The following is a 22,156-nucleotide window of genomic DNA, read 5'->3' on the forward strand; positions in this document are numbered from 1 at the left end:
TTCTCAACCTATTCACAGTGTGTTATGTGGGCCACATCCAATATTACCTGTATGGCCCTGAGGATGTCACAAGGGCCATAGCTCTGTCCTGACTGGGCCGCAGGCAGCCCACGGGCTGCAGGTTGAGAACCACTGACTAAGGGCTTGTCTACACTGGCACTTTACATGCTGCAAATTTCTCTCTCAGGGGTGTGAAAAACACACCCCTGAGCGCTGCAAGTTTCAGTGCTGTAAAGTTGCAGTGTAGACAGTGCACTAGCACTGGGAGGTGTTTTTTTTACAACGCTGGGAAAACGCTCTTCCAGCGCTGGTGCCGCGACTACACAGTCATGTTAAAGTGCTGCCGTGACAGTGCTTTAACATTGCTACTGAAGACATACCCTAAGCCCTGGTCTACACTGGGGGTCGGGTGTCAACCTAAGATACGCAACTTCAGCATAGCTGAAGTCAGCGTATCTTAGGTCAACGTACCTGGCCGTGAGGACGGCGGTGAGTCAACTGCTGCTGCTCTCCCATCGACTCTGCTTCCGCCTCTCGCGAGCCAGAGTTCCGGAGTCAACAGGGAGCACATTCGGGGATTGATTTATCGCGTCTAGACAAGATGTGATAAATCGATCCCCGATAGATTGATCACTACCCGCCAATCTGGCGGGTAGTGAAGACCTGCCCTTAATAGGAGCCTTACTGAAAGTCAGTGGGACTTAGGCATTGCAACACTGAGTGGCTCAGTGCCTCCTTTTAAAATCTGGGCATATTAGTACCTAAAGGCCACAAACAGAATGGGCCCTATTGTTCAAGGCACTGTACAACACATAATAAATTACAGTGCCTCTCCCAAAAGCTCAGTCTCTCTTCTAACTTTTTTTTATACAAAACACACCATTAACTGCAGGATATTACCATCTCCTTCTTCATGTAAGTTGGAGGATATATCATGACACTGGAATCTCTGTCTAACACACTTAAGTTCTCTAAAAGGCACTAATTCTTGCTGGAGTCATTGCATTTTTCTAATGCAGAGATGTATCAGCCAGCAACCATGTTTACGTTTTCTGCCTTGGTCAACTGGGAGAAGTCCTCAGACCTCCTGTTCCTCCCCCATATGGTAAGCTCCTTGCTTGCAACTTTGTACAGGCCTCACCTATTATTCCAGATAGAACCAGCCCTGCTAATAAATAAAAGAAAATTACACAAAGTCTCTGAAATGCAATAATGTCTACACTTTGGCCCATTACAAACACACAGAGATGAAATTAAATCTTGCAAAGAGTAATTCATCTCTAACTCAATTATTACAGGAGTAAGGGAAAAGCCAAAGCAGTAGTTTACTGTGCTTGCATAAACCCAACCGTCTAGTTGTATCTAGAGGCTGTGGGTTTGAAATCTCAGACCAGTCAGTGTCCACGTGGAGTTAAAAATCACTGTCACGTATGAAATGTCTGGCTCTCCATGAAATTATCATTGAGGAGTAGGTTTACAAAGACTTTCAACCTGCGTAGGAGAAGAGTAGAAAGGGGGCTGGATGCAACCATACAGTTGAGATCAAATTCAATTACAGTTGAGAAAGCTATATTTGCAGCATTCTCAATGACCTGTTTCAACCAGTGAGCAGACTTTTAGATGAGAGAAGTTACTGTCTACAGATAACTGTCCCTAATAGTACAGATTGGGTACTATCTGGATCAAATTTTCAAAACGGAAAGTCTGTTTACAAAAATGCAGATGCAACTACATGCCTACAGATTATGTGTGTCCAAATTACCATGATTATCCATGCAAACTGGGTGGTTGTGCATGCCAGTGGCTATTTAGAAGCCAACTAGCCATTTGTGCATGCATTCTCCCAATATGCACACATAAATTGTGTAACCACTTGCACAAATACAGATAGCCAATTATGTGTGCAAAATTTCTGGTACAGACCTCAGGCATCCACTTTTTGATCTTGTATGTCTTTACCATGCACTTTTCCAAAATGGGCTGCAGGGAAAAGCAATTCAATTGAACAGAACCCAGGGCTTCTACATGAAAATATAAGTTTGCAAGCCACAACTTCTCTTACATTTAATTACTTTCCCCTGTGTTTTGCGTGGCAAAGGAGCATAAAAAAGATGCAGCTACTAAGCAAGGACAGCTACTAAGTGAAGGCAGCTTCTAAATAAATAAGCAGGAGGGAATTAGTGAACATGGGTGAATTTCACCCTGTGGACCAAACCCCAGACTAATGGAAAAACGCCCCTTTAATGCCACAACTCCAAAATATAGCTTCCTATGGGGTAGGAAGTCAACAGCCAATCAGCACGCAACATGTAGTACCGGGATGGGAAATTTTGAGCAAGGTTACAAAATGAATCACTATTTCTACAAAAACATATCAGCTTTACAGAGAAGAGTTTGAAACTGCTTAGAACTCAATTAAGTTACCACAGCTAAGACACAAAGATAAATCTTGGAAAGGAAAACAACGAGGAGTCCAGTGGCACCTTGAAGACTAACAGATTTATTCAGGCATAAGCTTTTGTGAGTAAAAAACCCACTTCTTCAGATGCATGCCCACGAAAGCTTATGCCCGAATAAATATGTTAGTCTTTAAGGTGCCACTGGACTCCTCATTGTTTTTGTGGATACAGACTAATACAGCTACCCCTCTGATACTTGGACAGGAAGTTTACATCTAGACACCAAGGTGATGGGCACATTAGAAATGAGATAGATTAGCTAGATGAGCTAGACAGACAGATCTAAATGACCTCCAACATACTCATTTGTCTGACAGCCTGGAAAAGACCAGCATTCCCAGGATTAAATGAGTTTAGAAAATTGCATTTCCACTGTAAAATATACAATCCACCTTGATATGTCAGTTTCTTGATGTTAAAGAAAACCAGGTTTCAACCAAGTAGTCCCAGAATGATACATAATACTATAAGAGAAACGAAACAATATCTAAGCAGCTGATCCACTGAAAGCTTTAAGTTGCTACCTTTTTACCGCAGGATATCAGTGAAGTGATGTGACCTGTATACACTTTGACACACTAATTTTTCTTGAGCTCAACCTCACCAAAATGCTGTACTGTCCATCTCTCATTGCTGTCTTGATAACATATTTTTCTTCATGATATCTAACTATTCGATCTTTGCAGGACTGTCAAACAACTGCTATTGTGTGGTTTCTTTTTTTCTTTGTTTTTAAAGGGGAATAAAGCCAAACTATATTTGTTGGATATAAAAAAAAAATGTACATCAAAAACCAAACGAACAAGACTGATTCCCACCATAATTTTTCCGGTCCAGGTTACAAAAATATTCACACACATACACACACACACACACACACACAGCCCTTAGCATAGATTTAGCTCCATGTCCAAATTGCAACACCATTTTTTTCAAGCAATGTGTGCAAATACTGGGCAAGATTTAGCATAAGAGAGTTTGCAAGCTTAGGGCCAGATTCTGATCTCACCCACGCTGGCACAGTGCAGGAATGACCCTGTTGAAGCCAGTGGATTTACTCTGGTTCTCACTGAAGACAATGAGGTCAGAATCTGGCCTTCAGTGAGAGTTTTTCCCATACACAATCACAATCAACCAAACACATTTATAATCCATAGCAGTTGGTGTTTCCATAATTGATAGATATATAAAAGCCCTTTTTGCTAAAGTTGTACTGTTTTTTTCTTCTTCTTCTTCTTCGGGGACTTGTGAGAGAGCAGCTACAAAACGCTAGCTTTATAATTCAGATCATTCAGCTCCCTTTAGAATCCCTGGCTTAAAGCAAGTGGTTACGAGTTTCAACAATGCAAAAAATTGAGCTAAAAACAAACATTTATTTTACTTGACATAGCAAAACAGTGAATTAAAAAGTTAAATCAATGTACAATCTGAATGGCTCCTGTTGTAGCTACAAATTTCAAATGAAATAAGAATGTTATAAAAACTCCTGCATATTATACACATTTGGAAATATCTCTGTGTAACTGTTCTTTAAGTGTTCTGTCTATGAGTACTAACAGGTCACTGCACAGGAAATGCAAGAATAGGTTACATTTTAATCAGGGTATATAAAACACTGTCTAGAATGTTACATTGCCTTTGGGAATGTAGTGAGTAGGGGAACATTAACAAAGTCCAGGTCACTCTCCCCATTACATCACTGAAAAAAATATATTAGGTTAAATTATAGATGTCATATATTGGAATAGTAAGCCTATTCCCAAATGAGGATGCTGGCTAAAATAAACTTATTTCCTTGGAGAAACTCATAATCGCCCCTCTGGTCCTATGTACCTTCTTTGCACATTTTTAATAGTAAATTTCCACTGAACCTCAGCATTCCCCCCCCCCCCCCCCCCCCCGTGATAATGAAGGAGGATAAAGACAAAAAGGCAACTTTTAATATACTTCCATGGCACCAACTCCCCACACTGCACCCTCCACACACACACACCCTGAGATCACCAGCCAAAGTGTATCAAATGTGAACTTACTTTTACTTCAGAGATTATAAAAAATAAAGGACGGGGTTTGAAAGATGATTGTGAATGATTAAGTAACAATGTCCTTAGTGTAAACAAGTGGAAACACAGATGTAGATATCATTATCGTATTTTCCCCCCACTAGTAAATATTTCCCAAAATTATTTACCTTTGTTTAACCCTATTCGCAAGATGATAAAATCTCTAATAAACCTGCAGAGACGGCAAAAGGGTTGTGTGTGTTTGCATGTAGCTCAGCTGCAGATAACACTCTCGGGATTTACTTATTTAACCCAAAGAAGTTTGGGGGCTTCACAAATTTGTAAGAACATTCTAGAGGTGTTCAGTTCTGCGTTCACTGACGCCAACGGGATTTTGCGATTGACTTCCATATAGAGAGGATTGATTTTCCAAGAGAAGTTTCCCATCAGGCAATAAAAAGAGCATTTCTTCCTCTCTCTCTCTCTTCCCTGTCTCCCCCAAGTAAAACAAAGGACCTTGTTGGTTGCAGAAGCATAACTCCTACTGAAATAAATAGTAGTTTCACACATGCAAATGATGCAGTGATCAGGCCTAAGCAGTTTACAAGCTCTGGCATGAAAACAGAACTCAGACTACCAGCCCCATTTATCTGAACAGCTATCTAGTGGTTGGATCCCTTGGCATTATTCTTTGTATTCTCTCGCTCAGCCTCTTTCTTCTGTGCGACAGCTTCTCAACTGCCAGTATTTCCTGCTCTTTGCTCCTACCCACCTACAGTATATTAGTTAATCACTCCTCCAGGCCCTATTCCAACTAATTCCTCAACTGTGCTGCCACCAGCCAGTTGACCAGACAACACTGCTTCTGACATTGATACTGCTCAACCATATTATATCTTGCATAAAAACAAAATAAAAAACTACACAGTGTCTGAACTATTCAATATTTATTTTAATCCTCATCATTCAACATGCACCCCAGGCCTTACTTACTGCACACCATTCAAACCCTGCACAGAATACAGAATTATTAATTTCCTAATTGTCTTTTTCATGGTGCTCAACATTGTAGCATGTGACCGCTTCACAATCACTAGTGCTTTAATCTGTACAACACCCCTGTGAAGTGAGGTGGTAGTATCACCATTTTACAGATTGGGAACTGAGATACAGGAAAATTAAAGCCAGAATTGTCAAAGGGGTCCACTACTTTTAGGTGCCCAACTTGAGAAGCATAGGGCCTGATTTTTCAGCACACTTAGCATTTTATACCACAGCTCCCATTGACTTCAGTTGCAGTTGTGAGTGCTTGGCATGTCTGCATATCAGGTCCCACGTGTTTCAAGTTGGGTACCTAGAAAATAAGGAACACACGGTGGTCCCCTGTGGAAAGTTCAGTTTAAGTGACTTGAATATATGGCAGAGGCAGGGATAGAATCCAGTTCTCCAGGGTGGCATTCCACCATCTGAACTATCCCTTCTCTTTCTGCAGTCCCCTGCCTTATTCGCCACACTCCTTGCAACTTCTACAACAAATATAGCAGGGACGCTACAGGCCACTCTATTTCACTATATAACCCTGATTCATTCCCTGAGCACTGTCCCTCCAGTGCACTAGATGATGCAGGGATACTTTTAGGTTTCATAAAAAGCAAACTGAAGAAAACATCATGTGGAAGTATATTGACCCCTGCACAGGTCTTCAGCAGGGTAGGAACCTTTAGATCCACAGCACAGATCTCTACCATTTGAGTTAATGGAGTAACTGACAGAAGTAGTAGGCCGTTAACCTCTATGTGAACCAAACACTAGAGGGGGATGTGGCACATGCTTTGTTAGTGGGTTTTGCAAATATTTTCTGACAGGTTATCCCCTGCTCCTGCCTCCCCAATCTATCCCTGTTTCACTTTTTCCTATTCCCCCACCTGAGCCTTCCCATCTCCCCCTTCTATTGTTCACTCCTCTGCATTCCAGTGAGGCTATTTCCTCCTTATCCTTGCTGCCTCGGCACCAGCAGGGTGAGTACTGGAAGCACAAGACAAACAGTGTCCTTGCTCTCTGCCCAGCACCTCAGCTGCCCCCATCAGCAGGGAGAAGTAATTGCAGGATAGGTCTTGCTCAGCCCTGGCTGGAGCTTAGTGAGCTCTGTGTGGGTGAAATATGCTCAGTGTGATTGTCATAAGAACTCTGTAAGGATGGAGCATGCTCAGTGAAGATGGAATAGTCAGAGACTTTTGTTGCCAGCTTCTAACAAATCTCTACTGAGCATGTGCAAATGGCCATTTTTAGAGGCTTATAATTTGGCCAAATTTGGGTGGATGGTCCTGGGGACATCAAAAGGTACCTTCCTGAATCTAGTGTAATCTCCTGCCAAATTTCAAGTTTCTGCTGCAGAGCATGGAGGTGCTAAAATTTTTCAACAAAATGACTGTCTGTATTTCTTTACACTGGCAAAACAACATATTTTCCCCTAACTTCATTTTCAGACATGGCTGAGCCATGCTTGTTGACCCTTTCAGTTCATGCCCAGACACACAGCTGGCATGGGAAATTTCAGCCCAAACAGTTGAAATTTGGGAGTATTATAAGCAACTGAAACAGGGTCTTACAAAGGAAAGTATCAGGCAGCCTTAATTACAGGAGTCATTGCCGGCTCTGCCTCTAATATACGCATCACTTCCTGCTCCACCTATAATAATAATCCTGAGATCCAGACAACTCACAGGACCCTCAGGCCTCTACTGTTTTGCAACTGTACCCAGTACATCCTTTTTCCTTGTAATGTCATCATACAGCCCTACTTCTACAATTTCAATGGCTGCCTAAAGAGGTAAAACAACTGTAAATCACACAATACTCTTTTCTCTACTTAAATGGCCTTCAAGAGATACCACAATATATGGAAGTCCATCCGCAAATTGTTCTTTTTTAACCTATAATATTTGAGTGTATTTAAAATTTCTCAAGATGTATTTTTGCCATGCATGAGAGATAGGCCTGAGCTACAAAATTCAGATCTGAGTCCCAGATTCAGCCATTAGGACTCCGCATGTGCTTAAAGCTAGGCACAAACTTAAGCATCTTGATGAACTGGAACCTGAGTTTGACTCCAGATTTCAAACCATCCCAGAGTTTGGGTTGTTGAGATTTGGGGTTCCTGATCGCTACTGAGATTGTCTTTAAGGATAGAATTAGCATCTACCTTCTGGTCTGCATTTCAAAACTCCTTCTGTTCAAGCCTATCTCCAGTTATAATGTAAGTTATTGGAAATAGTGAATGGAAGAGTTCACTGTGTTAGATGATGTTTTGTTACTTTTTGACAAGAGAAAATATTTAATACCAATGTTTTTTTCTCTGCTCTGAATATTTGTTTAAGTGTCACAAATAATTAAATGCTTATGAGTAAGAGACATCTTTAGACATTTTGACAATACATATTAAGAGGTGCTTTAAGGGGAAATCTGCACAGTTCAGCTTGTATTTGTTGTACTGTAACGATAATGTATCTTGATTACATTTGTTCCAGATTTTCATGAGCAAAGGGAGGCATTCTGCAAATGATCTGTAAGGAACAGAATGACAGTGTCTGACATTCCCTGACATGCCAAGAAATGCATGAGCACTGATGTTTGCTGAGGAAAGCTATACGGCTATTGCTTGTGGGTGGGGCACCAGGAACCACTCCCTTCAGCGTAAAGGAGAATGGGCATCAATAGCTAACAATTATAATAACAATAAATAATCATAAATTACTAATAAGGGGCTCAAACGCAAGGAGGTTGAAGCACTTTAAATATATGAATATCAACAATCAGAGACAAGATCCAGTTAGCCAAAACGATGCTCAAACTGGCATAGACAGTCTAACAACCTATCACTCAGCAACAAAGACAAACATTTAACTTCACTTGAAAAGATCCCCTTGGAGAACGCTGATAAAGGGAAGAGCATTCCAAATCCCTGGAGCCTCAGTGAAGAAGGCCCTGCCTGGTGATCTCAGATGGAATAAACAGCCCAGCTGATCTCAGGTGCTGTGAGAGTAGACAGGATAGCAGGGATCTCTCAGGTATGGTTTATTGGCTGTATATTTCCTAAGATTTACTCTGAGATCTTGTCAATATAATCCCTGTAACTACCATTCCTGAGAGGCACGATAATGGGAAAATAAAGGCCAACAACCCTTAATGCACCCATAAGCTATTACCTGCCTCCATATTTCTCCCACAGCCAATACATATATTTTCAATCTAGAGAAATAACACTGCCCTTGACTTATGTTTGCAACTCCTACTGACGCCAATGGGAACTGCTGGGTTCTCACTGCTTTTGAAAATCAGGCCTCTTATTTAGATGCCTAAATAAGGATTCAGAAGCCTAACTTTAGGAACCCATTTTTGGAAATCCTAGGCTCAGTGTTTACTGCAATGAATTTCAAACAACCTCCAGGCCAGTTTTTGAAGGGTAATGTGCATATTCTGTTACAGCTTATACTGGGTGTTACTCTCTCTCTCTCAGGACACCTGGGTATCATGTATTTTCAGATCCCTAGTCTGAACAAGCTGCATTTAGCACAGGACAAAGGGGGAAGGTAACTATGCCACCTTGCAACTTCTCTGATCCTGGGATTTATTTGGGATAAAAATGGGTTTGAGAGTAATTTAGAGAAGCCTACAGGCTACTTTAAATTATGCTGCCTAGAACAGTCTCTGAGGAGCTCTCTCACTGGCTAGAGAGTGACAGAAGATATCCTGCTCTGGCCATGTTCCCTCCCTCGCTCAGCTATGTCCCAGACTCACCCAGGAATGCCCCCTATGACTGGAGGTTGTGGGGAGTGAGTGCCAAAGAGCTGGCTAAACTGGCTTTATGCTTCCCGGAAATTCCCCTTCATTGGAGGAATCCCCAGACACCCAGCCAGGATAGCTCCCCATCCTCTTTGCACCAACAAAGTGGTACAAAGGGATGGAACTAAGGGCCAGGATCTGGCCCATCGCCTCCACCTTTTCTTTCTCTGGTGGGAGCTTGTTATGGATGATAATATAGAGCTGGCAATTAAGAACCAAGGTTCCTGATATCTATTCCATCTCTGCTGCTGCCTTGCAATGTGACCTTGAGCAAAGCAGCTTAAATTTGCCCATCTATAAAATGGGAATAAGACCGATCTACCCCATTTAGTTTGTTCTGAGCAGTAAATGACATTGGTAACATATTTTGAAACGCAAAGACATGAACAGTCTAAGTGCAAAAAGTGCTCCACTCCTTCTTCCTACTGAAGCTTGCAATTCCCACGCATATCAGTGGGAGCTGTGCCGCTAAATCAAAAGCACGAATGCTACTACAGATCAATATAATTGCTTAATTTCCTCTTCTTTTCACATGTGAATTTAATGCTACTTGTACTGCAGTTATGAATGTTTTGACACAGATGAAAAAAATTATGTTTTTGCAGGCCAACATTTTAGCTAAATGAAATCAACACAAGGAGCATTTCCCCAAAAGGCGTCTGTACAGGGGTTTTTTTTCCTTTGATACTAAATTCTAAATCAAGTGAAGATTCAGCCCTTTTCCCTGTGCAGCTTACTCACCCTGTAGGGTATAGAGGAGATGATCCACATATAGAATTGCAGCTCTGATTAATTGTGATGGCGATTTAAAACAAGCCTAATATAGTTTACAGTGAATTATTTACATCCCATGCAACCCACTCAGCGTAAAGTATTTTCTTTCCCCCAACAGAACAACTTCACTCTAAGCAGAGGGACAGTGATATAAATGGGATTGCAGCCTGCACATTCTGATGCACTGAAACAAGCCCAGACTTTCATTCCAGTCCACTGTAAATGGAGTCTCACTAAGGCCCCAGTTTGTTATCAGTGGATTCCAATGAATATAATTATTTTCATTAAAAACAAGCATTGCATACTGCTTCTTTTTCAACAGAAACTGTGCACCGATCCCACATGAACAAACCAAACAGTATTGTCAGAAAGAGGCTTTGGGAATATTAAACAGCATTTTTAAAATTTATTAAAGCAATATTGTCTGAGATTTTCTACGAGTTAAAATCAGTGGGTTTTAATTTTATATTAACAGAGAACAGAAAGGTTTAAAAAAACAACCAAAACCTCCTCCGATTATACTAGACTGGAATACAAGGCCTAGTGGGAAATCGGGCCTTTTCTCTTTTTACATACATAAAAACAAGCACAACAGGCTTTCCAATTAAATGAGTCTTTTGAGAGAGATGCAGGAGGAGCCAGAAAGCTCCTTAAAACCTTATTGCTCCTCATATTTGCCAAGTGGGGATGTATATTAAAAATTTATCTGTTCTTTCCAGTACCGTGCTTCTACCTGTACAGTTTTTTTGTTCTAATTTGATCTAATTTCAAGAGTTATTTGAGATAGGTTTTTTGTTTTGTTTTTTCTCTATATGTTCAGCAGCTTTGCTTTTTCTCAAAGCTTCGCTCACCCTAGTCCCTTTTGCATCATGAGTAACTTTAATAAGATACAGTGTCATTAGATGATAACAGTTCACGCCGAACGAGGGGGAAATATAGAGAAAAGAATGAGATAGAGATATAATAGATACAATGAACAGAGATGAAAGAAAGAAGACAGCATCTCATTTACATTAATACAATAAAAATACAGCATGAATGTTGCAAATTTTACCTAAGATTTTTATTTGAAGTAAAGTTGAGCTCTATTGTGTCCTTATGCCTAGAAAGAACAGCTATTGGCTATTAACTTTTTGTATGTAATTGCCACTAGCAGCAATCTCCATAAAACTACAAGGAAAGCCATGGTTCAAGAACAGATGGTCTGATCCTTCCGACTAGAGCTAAAGTCTGCTTTTGGTTACATCAGTGTAAATCCAGAGTAACTAAATTCACCTGTCTACATGGTGAGCTGGCACGCAGCAAGCCAGGATATGAATCTACAGTGCAACAGTTTGCCGAACACTAATTTGCTGTGTAGACATGGCCTAGCTCTAGCAAAGTAACTCTATTCCATCTCTATTCCTATAGGCATACAGAGACAGTTCAAAGTAGGAGTCAGTTAGAAACGATATTGCCAACAGAAAGTGTTCAAAAATCATAAATCAGGCCTTCAGAATACATGAGACTGGCTTAAAAAGCATGAGATTTTAAAAATAATAAATTTGAGTGGTTTCTTTTTTCCTTTTGGTATTGGAGCCTTTTGATTTTGTGTTTTCAAGCTTATCTCCCCAACCATTAAAGCTAAAAACTTATTTTTTCTTTTTAAATAAAAGCTGAGATGCTCATGTAATCACCTGAATCCAGAAGCTGAGAATTAAAGAAAATACCATATATTATGAGACTACTATACTGTAGAAGTTTACCACCATGATTAAATTAAATTGGCTTGAATGGTTTAAAAATGCCACGACTCTTGCAATTACATGCTCACATCGGTAAGAATTTTGCATCCACCTTTCAGCTAAATGCCTGTCTCTCTTTTTTCTCTGTGTGTGTGTGTGTGTGTGTCTGCCTGTCGTACACGTATGCATATGTATGTCTTCCAAAAGGATCTATTTCCTATAAACATAGCATGGTTCCATTTTGCTGTGGAATTTTACCAGTAACTATGATCATTGCATACCTCACATTAAAAACAACCTAGAGTCTGTTCCTGTCATTTTGTAGCTATTGTTGTGACTTATTTTTTTCCTAGTTCATGAGTTGGGGGTGGGGGGAGAGAAGTGGAGGGAAGAAGAATAATTTCTTCTTGCGAAACAAAGAATCTCTTCATTTGTCTAAACTAAACATTTAAGGCAGCACTAAGATTCTAAGACCAGTTTTCCAACTTCTTTTCTTTCCTCCTGAAAAACCTTGCAAGGCAACGAATTAAAAAAAAAAAATCAGCAATAGTTAAAAATGGGGTGTGTAAATCTAATGGGAAACAGCGTGCTTCTATGGTGCATTTCCCCTTGAAATCTTGAAAATACACTGCTCCCTGTCTGTTCTTGGAAACCAAGGTATTTCTGAGTTGCAAAAGACGTTATTATAATGTGGTCAGAAATGACAAGGAGCCAAGATCCAATAGCCTCAAGTCAGGGTCACCTTAATGAGAAAGAACTGATGTTAATGTCTAAACTTAAATGGAACTTTTAGGGCCCTGATTTGCAAAACATTTTACATACTATTTCTTTGAGAGCTTCTGCTGGAATTGAGACAGTAGATTGCAACATTATAAAAGGCTGTTTAAAGGCCCAATCAGCTCCTGCTACGAGAAAAATAATATTCAATAATGAATGCAGAACAATCAAAAAACGTTTAAAGAATGAAGGTAGCAACATAAATAAAATGCAATGATTATACCAACTTTAGAAAACAAGATTGTAGAACTATCAGTACGTAAATGCATAATCTGAACTTCCCCTAGATTCCAAAGGCAAATTCTACTTAAAAGGCTATTGGCAGAATATGGCCCATAATTTGGACACCAACTCCCCCTTTATTAACTGTGTTGTTTTATTTTGCAGCTAAACAGCCCAATTTTACAGTCTATATACAGGCAGAACTCCCAGTGAAGCAAAGTCACTAGTGAGTACTGCAGGACTGGACCCACAGTCATGCAAATTATTGTAATTAAATAGGTAATGAAAAATCACTGCTGTTGCACGAATGAAATGTAAGGCTTCAACTGTGAGAGTAATGTGTTTCCAATTGACTCCAATATCTGATTCTGAGACAGATGAAAATGTCTCTCTGCCTGCGTGAGCACACTCTGGAGGTAAAACTTTACAAACATCTTTAATTTTGGAACGAGCAAGGGGAAAACAAAGGGCTATTTTAATAAAAAAGGCTGGTGGGATCCTTTTTCTAAAGGAGTTTGTCTGAACATGGCACTCATGTTTCTCAAAATCTGCAGTATAATCTGATAGATATTAACTAGAGAGTATTTATTTGCATCATTTTACTTTGGATCCACTAATAATACATCATCCATTAGAACAACCAGGCCTCATTCTGCCACTCCTCCCTGCTCCCAACTAGCCGACATGATTATTATTATTTTTTTTTTTACTTTTGAGCTTTTAAAATCTGTACAATAGCTTAACACAATAGGTGTTTAGCATCTGGTTCCAACTGTAATTGATAGAGCATGGTTCCATTCCCTTTGCTGCTGCTGCTAAGTTGGGAGCTGCAGAATTGAGGGGTAGGGTGTGCGGGGCGGGGGGCAAGGGGGGGTCTGGACTTGCTCTTCGGAGTGTTATGCTCTTTGGATGTGAAGTAAAGCAAGGGGGAAAGAATCACAGCAACTCTATGGTGGTGAGCTGCACCCCAGGGCGTTGGTCTATGGGAGCGGTTATTTGAGATTGGTGCTGCTAATGGGAAACTGAGTCAGAAGGGAAAAGCAATGGGAGGAAGTAACAAACTCCTGCTGGTTTTAATTATACGGCCTTGAGATTACAGGGCATGGAGGAGTAGAACCAGTTAGGCAAAATAATTTTGCTTCAGATAAACAATTTTTTAAAGTATTGTAGAAGCATAGATCCCATTTACTGATGCAATTGTCTTTTAGATTACAATGGCAGTGTCTGAACTCCTTGTCAGTTCTAATCTTTCTCTGGGGGCCAATGAATTGTGTCCTGATATGGCAGACTAAAAATGAAATCAATGAACAACTGAAACAAATGAACTTTTGAGTCAGACTCACAGACTCATGGACTTTAAGGCCAGAAGGGACCATCATGATCATCTAGCACATTGCAGGCCAAAGAACTTCACTCACCGACTCCTGTCCCTTTTAGTCCTGGGTTTTAACGTGGAGTGTGGGAGTAGGAATCACTTAGCAACTCAGTTCCAAAACAGAGTTCAGACGGCGGCTAATTTGGTGGATGGGTAGCTGAGGAAGTACCTATTCTGGAAATCATTTAATTAATCAGAATGGTGAAGCCTCCTCTTGTTTGTGAACACCTTTGCTTTTTTGTCATCTGTCAGTGTCATGATGTGCAGAGTAACTGAAGGGTTCCGAGACATGAGATATTTAGATGGTTTTGATGTGCACTTGCTTTTCTGGAGGATGTTAAAACAAAGCGATTGTGCCATTCCCACAGTTCCATTCAGTCCCATTTGCTTGGAACCTGCTTCTATTAGCTGCTTAATAAAGGATAAATGTAACATTAAAAATAAAACCACCCTGCTGGGTTACATGTACATATTGCTTGAGAATCAGATCTAACATGTTATCTAGTTTAACCCACTGAAGAGTGCAGGGTTTCCCCTGCTGAATACATTTCTATTTAAATAACCTGTTCTATTAAGGTGCAAATTGCAACTTTTAAGTAATGATTGCTAACAGTCTTATGTTTATTGCCACACAAGGACTTTCACGAAAACAAAATCTGCATTATTCATCTCCAGCTTTGATCAACAAAATAAATGTGGCTAGGAGCTGTTTCTGCTGTACTTTTCAGGAGCTTGGGTTCTCAGATAGCCTATCAGAGCCAACAGAAAGAGAATGAAAAAAAGAATGACAAAATTGCAGCACAAAAAGATGGTAAGTCCAAATTCTTCTTCACTAGCATTAAGCAGCGAACTAGAAATTCATGATCACAAAATAAAATATGTACATTTAAAGAAGCTGCAGGGGGAAAGAAGAGTATAATCCAGGGAAATTGTGTTTGAAAGCTATTTCATATCCATAGGAATAAAAACAGCATCAAAATGGCAGTTCTAGTTTGCTCCCACCCTTTTACCCCTCTGTTGTCTACTCTCATTGGTGCGGAATCACTACCCAGGTTCTGCCCCAGAGGTGGCCGCATTTCAGTGATGGGTGAAGTACATTCAAGGCCTGATGCTTCTCTTACTCATGAGAGTTTTACACCAGTGCAACTCCATTCACGTCAGTAGAGTTACTCATGATTTACACTGGTGTGAAAGAAGAATTGGGCCCATTATCTGTAAAGCCTTTTGGGATCTACTGGGATAAAAAGTACAATACAAACATAACATATAATTGTAAATAAAAATATGACATAGTATTGGGTACTGGTTTAAAGAAATATAAACATCTGCTTTAAAAATGATCCAAATCATAGTGAAGAAGAATGATGCTTTTGAAAAAAGAGTCAGCTATAGAAAGATCATAGTTCCTTTGTTGACGTGAAATAAAGTATTTTTAAAACCATAAATTGAGACCAAAAAGGCCTAATAATCAAACATAAATAGTATCCCATTTATCTAATTACAAGAACTTGTTTCATTACAACACTGTAATATATTTCTTAGGAACACAGGGCTCAAAATTAATAATAGAAAAGGACAAAATTGCCATGTATATTTCTCTAGATAGATTTTCATCTAGCAGCAGGACTTCACTTCTGATTCACTTGCTTGTTCTCTCTAACCTTTACATTATTCATTAATCAAACTAGAAACCTGCTTTCAAAGTCAGTGCATGGTAGTAATTATTTACAGTTGTGCATAGTATTTAATTTTAAGCAATGACAAAAGCAGACATGTCCAGAATCATAAGGCTTATCATTTTTCTTCCCTGGGAGGTTAACTACCTAAAGAAGCTAGAAGTGGCAAACTTTTCTTCAACATCTCTACCACCACCAAGACAAAATAAGTGCAGTCAATGCCCTCGAACTTGTGGAAGGTATAAAAAATAAAATGTGAAAATTAAAAAATATACATTGTATTAAATCCTAAAAAAGGAACATTGGCATCTGCCTTGATGAGCTATTCATTTTCTGTTGCACATCCTGTCTAGTGTCACTTTGTTTGTTTTACCACACGAAACAAAACCTCGATACTATTCATGAAAATGAAAGTTAGTTTTGAGAACTATATAGAACAGGCAAGTGTGCTCTTTGAAATCACACACACACACACACACACACGTTCAAAGCAGGAGAACTATTGTAAGTATAAAAACCTGTCATGTTGGGTGCAACTGGATTATAGTTAAATGTCCAGTATTTTGCACATCTGAAACAACATTGATCTGAGGACAAATATAATCAAAGAAGTGCAACTCTGAGAACCAGTGCGCTTTTCCCAATAAGATTACTGAATGAGACATGCCCTAGTTATTATGGTAATTAAAATTACTGCCTATGTATTAAGAGCCTTTACAAGAATAATACTAAACAAAATAATAATAATGTAATAAAGTTATTTTCAGGGTAACAGCATATTTTGCTGGGTCTCCACCAGGGAAATCTTAGTAGATGACAACATGGACATTATCTATAATGATTTACTTATTCTAAAGCATCTGTTTCCATAAACCAACAAAGCTACCTCTCCCCCAACATGTTTGTAATGTACACATACTCTGACCTGAAATTCTACTTTGAACACAAAATGAAATGAAGACTCACAACACTAACAAAAGAAAAAGGAAACAATTCTAACATTGAGATCATCAACGGATGTGTGTGGTGGTGGTGGTGGTGGGGGGGGGGGGGGGATTTGATGGAAGGAAGCTATCCTACAAGTTAAAAATGTTAATGCCTCATCCAGTGCTAGACTCTTTGTGAATAAAAAAAAACAATAATAATGAACGGGCACAAAGCTCTTTTTAATAGATATGTTCCTGTATTAACTACCTTTTTGTAGTTAAAGGGGATCTCTCCTTGTTAGTAAATATACTGACCTTCTGCTTAGGTGCATGGGTATGCCCCAGAAGACTTTACCTACATACTAGTGTCCTAAATTGATGTAAATAAAGCAGAAGGTAAGATCTGTGATAAGTTTATACAAGTTTCCTATGTCCCAGGTCTCCAAAATTAATATTTACCTTTGAATAAGCCCCAAATGCTACTTTTCAAAGTTTATTCAAATGTGTCACAAAACTTGCCCATACATTTTGTCTTTAGATATAATATACTAAGTCTAGGGGTATTCAAAGCGTGGGTGTATGGAGGGGAGAATTAGCTGACGATCCCTTACTCATAAACAAAACAAAACTTAGCTTTTCTTTAAAGCACTAATCCAAGTAAAGACAGCACAGACACACACACACATTAAAAATGAAACAAGATAATAATTGTGCATTTCTGGCTAAGAGAATCTAGAGGGCAAGACTTACGTCACTGGCACTTGGGTTACCATGGTGAGTGATTTATTGATATGTATCAAGAATGAATAGATCAAAGGCAGCAAGATGACAGGTGATCAATCAAATGTCAAATCAAAGCTGGCAATCAACTGGAAAGCTGATTTTTCAGTGGGTGGGTCTGGCAGAAGAAAAATGAACTTCCATATTGCACTTCCCAGAAACAAAGCCCCAGACACAATTTAAAAAATATAAAGCAATTAAGCAGCCTAAAAGAAAACTCTTTGAAGCGATTTACTGTACAGGCCCATTGGTCTGTTTCTTTTTCCTGGCTTGAAAAATTAAAAAAAAATAACCAAAAAAAAAATCTCTTCACAAATAAAACCAAAACAATTCCAAAGTTGCAAACTATTTTCCTCTTTACAAAACATTTGCAAACCCCACTTGGCATTTGCTAATGTGTAACCTCGGATGCAACACAAAAGAGGAATTTGATTTGAAAATGTGGATTGTCTTCTAACAGTCAGAATGTTTAATTTTATTTCCTGTTGCAGTTTTCACCACCGATGATCAAAGGCTGAACTTCACCACCGGGTTCATCAACAGAGACAGTCCCTGTACTATTTCAGGCGCGCGCGCGCACACACACACACACACACACACACACAAGTCCAGAATTGCACCAGAAACAGGGCTAAAGACAATATTTTTAAAATACCGAACCACGTTATGGAACGTGCATTTAAAAACAAAACTACCATCAAAAAAAAGGCGGGGGGGGGGCGAATAAGGAAGCAATGCAAGAATCATCAAAGGAGGGGGGAGAGTGGGGAGGAGGGAGAAGGGAAATCGAGTGGAAGAAAGTTGGGGTGGGGGAAGTTTAACAAGGAAAGGATTACAGCTAAAGAACACGAGTTGGAGAGGAGAAGAGAGAAAAAGAATAGGGTTCAATAGACACAGGCGGGTGGAGGGGAACCTCACACGGATCGTCAATTTCAGAGTAAAGATCTTCCTGGCAGTAAGGAAAGAAGCTGATTCAATATCGTTAGAGTTACGAAGGGGGGGGGGGGGAGGAGGGTAGGAGATCCAGCTCAGAAAATCAGGGGTGACCCTAAATAAAATAATAAATAATAATAATAATAATAAAAAAGAGGAGGTTAGGATTCAAAGTGAAGAGACACAGAGGCTGTGTAAGTGGATGGCTTCTCCTTACCTGCAGCCCGCTTGGGTGCCTGCTGTTTCCTCCTTGGCATCGCTCTACTTTCTCCAATCTCACTTCTGTCCCCAGATCCAAGAACCCTGGGAAGCTCGTGTGTCTTGTTTCTCTGGCTTTCTCTGGCTCTCTCTCAGCTGGTTCCCCCAACACCCCCTCCAGCCAAGCCTCCCCCCCCCCCCCCCACCCCTTTGCACTTAACTGATAGGAACCCGTTTGGTTTTTATTTTATTTTACAGAGATCTAGGTTATTATTATTTAACTGTTGCAACACTTGCTTTGCTTTGAGTCAAACATCCAAGATCAGGAGCAAATGAAAGGAACCCACAGTGCCAGAAAATAGTAATAAATAAATAACAAAATAGACATGTATATATTTAAAAGGCAGCTCTGGAAAGATTGTGGGGCTTGCTGCTTCCTCCCTTTCCTCCTCCTCCTCCTGGTAGATCTGTATGGCGGATTTGTGTGTGTGTGTGTGTGTGTGTGCAGAAAGCTGCAGGTTTGTTGCTGTCAGATGCCAGGCTGTGAGTGATATGGAAGAGGACAGAGAGGCTTTGGATGGAAGGAAATCTGGTATTCACACACATACATACACACACACACACACACACACACACATACACAGGCAGGGCGAGGCGATGCCAGCAAACATCGATCCACTGAGCAAACTGAACATTAACAAACTCCTCCTCCGCGACCTGATGACAGGATGAAATTTACTCCAGGCAGACAGAAGGCAGTCAGTTTATTAAAGAGACAGGGCTTGCTGATCCCAAGCAAAAAAAAAAAAAAAAAAAAAACCACAAACGTATGCACAGAGACACCGACAAACCCAGCCCCTAGAGTCTTCGTGCCAGCCTACCTGTACCCACCTCCCCTAAAGTTCTCCACCCTTGTTCATGCCCAAGTAAGTTTCTGATCAGTGAAGTTTCTGACCCCGGCTCGTTTCTGATCAGGGCACTTTCAGAGGCTCCCTGCTTTTCTGTATTATAGTCTTATATTAAACCTCTCGCTGTGACTTGGAAGTCCTGTAATTTCCTCTTTAGATTTTCTTCCCCAACAGCCCCCCCCGTTTAGGAAGGAGGATACATGACAAACCTCTCTCTTTATTCCCACTTTTGAAACTAGGTTGCTGACAAGTTCCCACTGACGACTGACTTGCTAAAGTGGTAGGTGCAGGCTACAGCTGTAACAAACTATGTGAAGCTTTGTTCCTTTTCTCTGCCCCCAGCACACCCTCTCCTTCTGGAAAGTCTTTTGTGTGAAGGAAGCTGTGTAAAAAGAAAACTGTGTCACACATTGGTAAATTGGCAATTATATTAATTGGGAGCTCCTGGCATTAGAAGAAGAACCAGCCTGGGACCTTTAGAAGAGGGGATGTTTAGCTACAGTGGGAAGATGATATAAGTATTAAACAAAACATTATACAGCATTTTCCAGCATCCTGCACCTTTATGTAGTCGTTTACACCAGTGGTTCTCAACCAGGGGTACATGTACCCCTGGGGTACACAGAGGTCTTCCGGGGGTACATCAAACTCATCTAGATATTTGCCTAGTTTTACAAAGGCTACATAAAAAACACTAGCGAAGTCAGCACAAACTAAAATTTCATACAGATAAAATGAGAAAGTAAGCAATTCCACTAATAATGTGCTGTGACACTTTTAAATTTTTATGTCTGATTTTGTAATCAACTAGTTTTTAAGTGAGGTGAAACTTGGGTTACGCAAGACAAATCAGAATCCTGAAAGGGGTACAGAAGTCGAGAAAGGTAAAAAAAAACTGGTTTACACTAGTGTGAAGTGTGTGTATAACTCCACTGAGATCACTGTGGTAGTGGAGGTGTACCAAGTCAGAATATTAGGTGGGTGTACTCCCAGAACACAAGAATGGGTGTAAATGCCTACACAAGGTGCAAGGCAGTGAAGAATTAAGGCTTTTAATAAGGGTTATATTCTTACATTAGTTTCCAATTACTCTTTTAAAGCTAACAAGCTCAGTAATAACAATAATAATTAGAGACAGGCCCAGGACTCATTGTTCAGATTCAGATATAAACTTTCCAAAAGTTCAGGAGTGATCCAGGGTTTTGTTTTGAGTCCATTTCTAATAAAAATAATAATAAAAATAATGAGTATGTACCAAGAAAAGCAGTGATCCTAAAAACAGAGTTCCTATTTTTCTGTAGTACTGGATGGCCCAGCACTATTCTAATTCATTCTTTATTCTGGGTTTGTGGATCCTGTAATCTGTCCCCACCCAACATCTCTCCCTCCCTCCCCGACCCCCATCCTCACAATCTGTGTGTAAATCACTGCCTGCTCTTGTTAGACAACTTCCAAACCACGGTCAGGGTGGGGAGTGAAGGGCACTGAAGAATTTCAAACAATGAATCTGATACACGAAAGCATGACTGGTTTATTCATTTCATAGTGTCTCTTCTATAATAGCCGCTATTAACACCATGCAGTCTTTAAAAATGGTTTGGGACGCAGAGAATCAGTTCTTATTCTTTTAACAGTAATTCTTATAAGTGGATTTCACTGTGGTTTAATACCTATATTTTATTATGGGGCATATCAATAATAGGGGTTTTGTTTGTTTGTATTTTCTCCTTGATTTCTATATGCTCCAACGTGAATCATTAATATCCCACAGAATCTAATCTCTTACTTTAGGATCCTTTAAGCTGCACTACCATTGGCTGCTCAATTATAGCTAGTATTCAGCGGACACTGGAAATGCCAGCCCTGCTGTTCAGGAAGGTAATGAGTTTCCTAAAGGAAAGCACTGAAACGACCTTTGTATTTAGTGCCCAAATACGATTTTATGTCTATGAAAATGTCCCCTTAATTTTATTTGCCACCGCCCCCCTTAATGCTCTGGAAATCTTTTTATCAGCAGTTTAAAATATTTATGTCACAAATAAATGCATAGTTTAAACAATGAAAAAATGAAGAGCTATTGTAATGTGCTAATTTTTCCGCTTTCCTATAGCGCAACTCTTTCATAACTGAAATGCTAGGAAAGCAGCACTCATGCCCCATGGCCAGTCAGTCAAAATATTACTTAACTCTAAGATAATGGGCCTGATTCTCCAGGCGGCCTTACATCTTGCCTAGCCATTTACATCTGTGCTCAGCCAGTGTACTATGCTGCCATACGTGTGAATGGCTTGGTCAAGTTTGCATTCACTTTGCACCGGTGTAAACGCAGGATGTAAGATGCTGGAGAATCCAACACGCAACTATAGTATCATTATCCCTTGAAGACGGGTCTCACATTATATTACTCATAGGATGAGGCATTGAAAGTTATTCTACTGGTTCAAGCAGTGGAATATGACTCAGGGAACCAGGATTCTGTTTTCACCATTCACACTGGCTGAATTTGTGCCCTTGAACACTTAAACTTTTGTGCCTCAGTTCTACATCTGTGAGTTCTTA

General features: G+C 39.9%; 1 protein-coding gene across 2 annotated transcripts in view; it reads right to left on the reverse strand.

Moving 5' to 3' along the window:
- The window catches only part of TSHZ2 (teashirt zinc finger homeobox 2), a 262,531-nt gene extending 242,435 nt beyond the window's left edge, over positions 1-20,096 (reverse strand). Inside the window, exon 1 of one of the 2 annotated variants that reach the window (XM_037915786.2) lies at positions 18,709-20,095. In XM_037915786.2, coding sequence (XP_037771714.1) covers positions 18,709-18,748 — 40 coding nt within the window. In that variant the 5' untranslated portion in view covers positions 18,749-20,095. Of the gene's footprint in view, positions 1-18,708 lie in introns of both variants that reach the window. The other variant, XM_037915787.2, reaches the window with a different exon arrangement.
- Between the last annotated feature and the right edge of the window lie 2,060 nt (positions 20,097-22,156).

This window comes from Chelonia mydas, chromosome 13, assembly GCF_015237465.2.
Source record: "Chelonia mydas isolate rCheMyd1 chromosome 13, rCheMyd1.pri.v2, whole genome shotgun sequence".
NCBI lineage: Eukaryota > Metazoa > Chordata > Testudines > Cheloniidae > Chelonia > Chelonia mydas.